A 7,050-nucleotide genomic window follows, 5' to 3' on the forward strand; every position below is an offset into this window, starting at 1 on the left:
TGTATCCGACTTATAAGCCTTGGATTATCAGTCAGCCAACAGTATTTCCCTCTCACGCTAAACCAGCCCGCAGTACTTTCAGCCATGGCTTATAAGCCAATCCATGGCTGAAAGTTCCAAGGCTTATAAGCCGAATACAGGCTGCCGAACAGGCTGAATATGCATGCAGAATATGCCAGCCAACTACAGCCTGCGTGAGCTAAGACATGGCTAGAATATGCATGTTTTAGTTGAAATGAGCCGTTTGGTTCCACAAGACTCGTGTATCTTCCTGTATAGCCAGCCGATTAGCGTCTACCAGCGTTGTGTATGGCCGGATTCTTCTGAAGAAAGGTGCAGTTGCTGCCATCTGCCGTGTTGTCTTCACTCGCAAGGCCAGCGCTCATCAGCTTGACGTTTTTGGAGGAAGCATCCAGGAATATCGTTTTGTTTACAAACGAGAACCAGATGCGTCACTACTGTGTTATTTATTTTGTAGGCAGCCTCAGAATATGGTTCTGTGCAATGATGAAAATAGCCACCGAACGATATTGTACTCTTATTTTTCTCCCAGGCTCTCTCAGCTCCACCTCTAATGGCAAAGTCAAATGTGTCGCTCAAAATCAGAGGCGCCAAAATATTTGCACAAACAATTCAACCATTATCTTCATGGCATCACAACAAAGTGCTGTCTGCTGTTTATTCTTGCTGTTGTGTTGCAAGGAGAATTTGGTATGTGCATCACAAACTAGACAGCCACTACGGGCGATTTCACCGCAATGGTAAATCCACTCCCACAGTAGACGGCAAGTGAACCAGACGTGCGCTGCCCATTGTCACCTATATCTATTCTCTGAGGAGCCACATGATCCGAAGTGTCGCCCAAACCAAGTTGTCCATGCTCTCCCCAGCCCCAGGTGAAGACTGTTCCTTTATCTGACAACAAAATAAGCAAGATCAAATTAGTTGGTTTCATCGGGAATTTCTTTTTCTTATGTGCACATCACCAGCCTTTGGAAGAACGTTTACCTGTTACCAAAGCGGAATGCTCAGTTCCACTTGCTATCTGCACCACCTGTTCTCTATCAATAAATGGAACCGTCTCCAACATTGACAAAGAAGATGAACGATCATGAGAGCTGCTTGTTGCCCTTGTGTTCGATTGCTGCCCCAATACATTTCCTAATCCAGGGAGATCACATTTCTGGTGGCGGTAAACACCAAGTGTGTACAATTCTCCAGCTGTGATACAAAGCGGCAAAAAATGCGAGAGCTTATTATCCAGAAAGTATAGTTAGAATGAAACACATTGCACACGCACCAGATAAAACTAATGCATGGTGCCATCCTAGTGCCACTTGAGAAACACTCGAAGAGGGTAAAATTCGCTGTGGTTGGTCATCATCATCTTCTCCAATTAATGCTCTTCCCCAGATGTACAGATGACCAGATTCTGTCACATCAAATGGAAGGGGGATTATGGTCCAAGACTGAAGAGAAGATGAGAGTCAACAACTACAGAACTACAAAGCTTACCATCCAATGCTGCACTGTGATCACCATTGGCATATATATTTACTATCTTACAATTTGGAAAACCATCAATCAGTCTAGGAACATTATATGTTTTTTGGTTCCTAGAAACACATGTACCAACTTGTCCTCGTCTTGCAGAGCCAAATCCATACACTGAATTGTCTGAGAAGAAAAATACAGTGTCATCTGTTGGTGAAGCATATGGATTTTGTTAAGTGCTTCATCAATGTAAAAAAGCAGGAGAGATGGTTCAGTTCAATGGTGGAGCTACGTGGCCCCCCCCCACCCCCCCCCCCCCCCCCCCCCCCCCCCCCCCGCTTCTGTAATTTTCCTGAACTCGATAGGCTATTCAGCCCAATAGCCTACTATGTCCAGTACCCAAAGCTACTCTATGGGTGTGTTTGGTTTGCTGGCTAAGGGGCTGGCCAGGCTCCAGGAATACAACCTCGTCCTGTTTGGTAGCCTGTAAAGGGGTCCTGGTCAGGCTTACGGAAGCCCACGAGGGGGTCGTAGCCAGGCTAACCGGGAACGAGAGGTGCGGGTGTTTTCCCGTGGCCAGTCTTAGGCCCTCGCTCGTCTCACCTCCCGGTGTTCTTCTCTCTCTCTCCAGGTCGTATGTCCTGGGCCTGGCGCCGCCGCCGCCCGGTCCCAGCCACCCTGGCATTCGCACGGTGGTGGGTGGTGGCTCGGCGAGCAGATCGCCGCAGGTCCCAGCTCCCCAAGGATGGCTACCGAGCACACATCTTCCTCCCAATTTCTCCTCGTCCACCACCATCCCCGTCTTCTGCTACTCCAACGAGATTCCCGAGCTCGGAAGCACGCTCCCGGCGGCCGGTGCTCGAGCTCTGCTAGCCCATGAGCCAAGAGGCGCCTCCTGGATGACGACAAGACGCACAGCACAAGGACGCACCAGATCCAGATGCCACCGTGCTGTCGCCGCCCACCAGCAACTCGAGCATCTCCAGCAGTCCAGCTCCGGTAAGCAAAGCAACGCAAGGATTCGTCTGTGACTTGAGTTCCTTGCCGAGCATGCCCATGGAGGTGCTCGCTTCTTGCGCTTGAGACCCACCGCAGTCCAGCAACTGAGATGCAATTCGCCGCTACCGGCCGGAGACCCACCGCGGCAGCGCGCCCCCCTGCAGCTCCGAGCACAGCCCTAACCCAAACCGCTGCAGACGCCTGCAGACGCGGCACCTGCTGCCATGCTCGCCAGCCAAGGTGCTCGCAGGTACCCACTCCTGCGTAGACGAGCATGCCCACCACCTGTTCGACAAAAGTCCTCAAAGGGGGTAAACTTACCAGTCGAAGGAAGAGGTGATTCTATGCAAACTAAATCAGGAAACCAAACACACCGATTCCTGGCCAGGCTTAAACAGTACAGGCAACCAAACATGTGCTGCTTGCATTGGCTAAAGCTGGCTAGAGCTGGCCCATCTTAGTTTTGCTAGCCAGGCTTGGCGAGGAAGTGAACCAAACACACCCTATACAGCTCCGTAAAGTCACCGCAGCATCGCTCGTTCCTGTCCTCCGCTTCTCCGTCTCTCCGAGAGTCCAAGTCGCGGCGTGACAGCATCCACTCCAAAGCAACCGGCCGGCTGCTGGTGAGGGACAGCCCTGACCCCAGCTTCCACACAGCAGCCCCGTTATTGGCCTGTGGCCTTTGCCTCTGCTGCTCTGTGCTCTGCGTACAACCCATAGCCCCATACATGTACATTTGAGTTCTTGTTGATTCTTCTAATTTTTGCTTCCAAATTCTTCAATCCGTAAAATCTGCAGGCCTATGTACACATGGTTTCAATTGGCAAATTGGCGCCCCCCCCTGAATTTTGGTTCAGGCTCCGCCACTGGTTCACTTCTTAGTTTCTCACAGGTCGAACAGAGTAAGATCCTGGAAATGCTAACACCTCATCTTTTAGATCAGGGGCACCTACAGCATCTCCTGCTGTCCTGCATTTAGATCACTACTCACTAGCGCAGAAACCAAAAAGGAGAAGCTCTGATCCTACAGTTGTGAACAACAAACGCCTACAGCATCTCCCAAATGTGCATCACCAGTGCAGAATGGTGAATCATTGATCCTACAGCTGTGATGATCTAACAACTCATCTCCATATGCATCGTTTCCTGTGCTGTGTGAAAAGAACAACTAACACCACTGATTCATGCCACCACTTTATGTGGCCTTTGGCAGGCATAGCATTAGCTTTTAGCTCACTTCCACCTTGATGAACTCATTGATATCTTCTATTCGCACGACAGACATATAAGGTAGTGTACCTCCCAATGGAGGCCAAAGAGCTTCCACTTCCTCTGATCTAATGTAATGTGAAAGATAATACCAATGTAGGGCTGGGAATAATTTCTCTCAACTCTCAAGAACAATAGAACTCTAGATTACGTATTGTGATTGAAACAGTGTAGATCTAGGGTATTATCATGGATTTGAGGAAATGCTGATTGCTGAATGAGTGTTTCTAGAAGGTAAGAAAGTAAATTGCTGGGGTCTGTGAACATGCAGTTTCTTAAAAAGAACTACGTAGTTGATTTTCACCGCAACAACTAGGCCCATGGTTTTACTTACCTTTCAGTAGTACAAGAGAATGGCGCATACCAAAAGCAAGCTTCTCAATATGCCTTGCATTAAAGTATGTCACTTCAAAAGGAAAGTTCCTTGAGAGGTTATCACCAGTGCCAAGTTGTCCAAATGAGCCATCTCCACACATGAAGAGTTGCCCAGAATCTGAAAATAAGAACTAGAAACATCATAGTAAAGCTCATCAGCAATTGTTCAATTTTCCAATAAACAAAGGTAATACCAAAGAAATAGTGAACTCTTCATTAAAAAAACGAACACATGAACATATATAATACATAAATTTCATATAGAACATTTCAAACACAAAAAAGATTCTATATACAAACGACCACAATAAGAAATGAATAGTTTTAGAATCTGGAGACCTGTAGCGAATCCAGAATGGTTCCATCCAGCAGACACACAGGTTATAGTACGATTTTCAAGGAACTTAACCAACTTCGGATGAGGGATGTTGTCCAAGTTCCCATGACCAAGTTGGCCATGTGTACCTCTGCCCCAAGTAAATACTTCACCATCACCTGAAATGTTGAGTATACTGCAAACTTATTTCCATAAAAAATAGTAAAATTGTAAGGTGCATCAAGAACTAACACATGACAGCTAATTTTCTTTAGAGACTGATCAACCATATACATTTGGCCTCCAAGTAAACAGTCAACCTTGAACAAACAGCATCACTTGATAACTAAACTGTTTTATTGAAGTTGCTATGGTTTATGCTCTTTCCTATGGGTTTCATCTCTAGCCTACCCCAACTTACTTGGGACAAGTAAAAGATTTCGTTGTTGTCGTTAAGTTGCCACAGATAGATGAACATGTTGAAGTGTTTAACCAATGGTTTTCTCTCCTCTGAATGCTTAATGAATGATTACTCCACAAAATGCCGTGCGTGAAAATAAATGGTAGCTTCATTACGGGAGTAAGGTATGGAGATGCATTCACAATCTTTTCTTACATTACACATTCAGATTGCACAAAAATCGACTTTGATAATGTCAAAGTGTCAGTGGTAATGTGTCTACCATGTACCTGCCACCAAGCTAACATTCACTTCTAGAAGCATACCAAGTTGGGTTAATGTTGCCTGGATATACATTGGATAGCTGAGCATGGTAGGAGGCCAATATGCCCCAACTTGGTTGCCAAAACTACCTAGTCATTAACAAACCAAATTTTCAACTTCTAGCAATGCGAGAGCCATAATCATAATTACTATTATCACACTACTATTTCTACAACAGTGGTCAAAACATCAAACATGGAGAAACCGGCGAGAGTTCACTTGATCAACCCCAATCTTATTAGAGCCTCCTAAGGTAGCCAGGCTTACTTGTGAGGGCGATAGCGTGGGCGCCGCCACCAGCGACGAAAGAGACACGGCCGCGGCATCGAGTGGGGAGAAGCAGCGGCTGCGGGAGGTGATGATCGTAGAATCCGCCGTTCCCCAGCTGCCCGTCCGTGCCCGCACCCCAGCTCCACGCCCAGTCCGCCGCCGCCGCCTCCCCCTCCGGCTCCCGCCGCCACCGCCTCTCTTCCGGCGCAGCCGCAGCCATCGCCTCTTTCATTCCTGCTTCCGTTCGGCTAGGGCATACACGGTCGACCTTCGAGCCGACCCTAGTGAAAAATCTTGGCGGGTGGCGGAGGAATCGGCGGGGCGAGCGCAGCACAGCAGCCGCCGCTGCCGTCGCAACGCACAGCGCGGCGAGCTTGGCGTGGCCTCCCACGACGAGCTCTAGGAGGGGGCGGCAACGGAGGCTTCGCGCGGGCGGATGACCGCGGCGGCTTCGAGTGGCTCTTGCGCGGCGGACGTGACAGGGACAGGGACGGAGGCGGCGTCGCGGCGATGTAGATGGGAGCGGAGGCGGAAGAGGGGAAAAAGGATTTAGCCTTTACAAAAACTTAGTAGCTTCGCACTCGCACCTTTGTCGTCTCTAGCTAGTTTCGCCCTGCATTTAGCGACGAGTAAAGGTTAGTCCCGGTCACGTTTGTCGGATGCTCGTCAGAAGGATTAAACATAAATTAATTATAAAATTAATTAGACAGACCGAGACTAATTTTTAAGATAAATTTATTAAGCCTAATAAATCTATTATTAACACATATTTACAGTAGCACCATATTATTAAATCATGAACTAATTAGACTTAATAAGTTCGTCTTACAAATTCAGGCTTATTTGGTTCTCTTTGACTAAAATTTAGCTACTAAAACTAGTAGCTAAACTTTAATCACTCCTATTTAGTCTTCTAGTCTTTCTAACTAAAGTGACTAAACAACGTTAAAGTAGTTGAACAAAGACCGATTTACCCTTATTCAATGCACAGATTGCCCCTGCCTTGGCGCACTGCTGCCCCTGGCTCCCGCTCTCCTCCCACGCTGCTGGCCCTGACTCCCGCTCTGCCCCTGGCTCCCGCACTCGATCACATGGCATTGCCGCGCTGCTGGCAGCCTGTGTGCACACCTCAAATTTTTTATACAATCCAAATAATGTTGATGCAGTACACAAATCTCTTCTTACAATTCATGAGAACTAAGACCTACTCAACAAATCATTGGCTATCCACTCACAAAACTGATTCATATTTTGATCCGACGCGTGCTAGCTCCATTTCGTTGACCTCTATTTGCTTGAGAAGACGATGCACCTTCTTCAACAACTGGCACGTAATTTTCATCACGATCACACATGTCGAAGTCTTCATCCGGCAAAGCACTCTCTCTAATAAAATTACTCTCTCTAATAAAATTATGAAGTGCCATGCATGCGATAATTATCTGGCTTTGCTTTGGCATCGGATAACTTAGTAAATTTAACAAAATCCTCCACTTCATCTTCAGAACTCCAAAAGACCGCTCGATGACATTACCAAGTGAAGAATGTGCAAAATTGAAGACCTCCTTTTTACCTCTTGGCATTGGCCCTTCTTGATACTCTT

General features: G+C 47.2%; 1 protein-coding gene across 1 annotated transcript; it reads right to left on the reverse strand.

Annotated features, from left to right (window-relative positions):
- Nucleotides 1–514: 514 nt before the first annotated feature.
- Nucleotides 515–6,019, reverse strand: LOC136453337 (ultraviolet-B receptor UVR8-like). Its single transcript, XM_066453907.1, has 7 exons — nucleotides 5,445–6,019; nucleotides 4,477–4,632; nucleotides 4,097–4,255; nucleotides 1,516–1,677; nucleotides 1,301–1,432; nucleotides 1,009–1,221; nucleotides 515–915 (listed from the first exon to the last, which is right to left on the reverse strand). The coding sequence occupies exons 1-7, from the start codon at nucleotides 5,677–5,679 to the stop codon at nucleotides 728–730; spliced, it is 1,245 nt and encodes a 414-aa protein (XP_066310004.1). The 5' UTR covers nucleotides 5,680–6,019; the 3' UTR covers nucleotides 515–727.
- Between the last annotated feature and the right edge of the window lie 1,031 nt (nucleotides 6,020–7,050).

The sequence above is a fragment of the Miscanthus floridulus genome, chromosome 5, assembly GCF_019320115.1.
Source record: "Miscanthus floridulus cultivar M001 chromosome 5, ASM1932011v1, whole genome shotgun sequence".
Classification (NCBI taxonomy): domain Eukaryota; kingdom Viridiplantae; phylum Streptophyta; class Magnoliopsida; order Poales; family Poaceae; genus Miscanthus; species Miscanthus floridulus.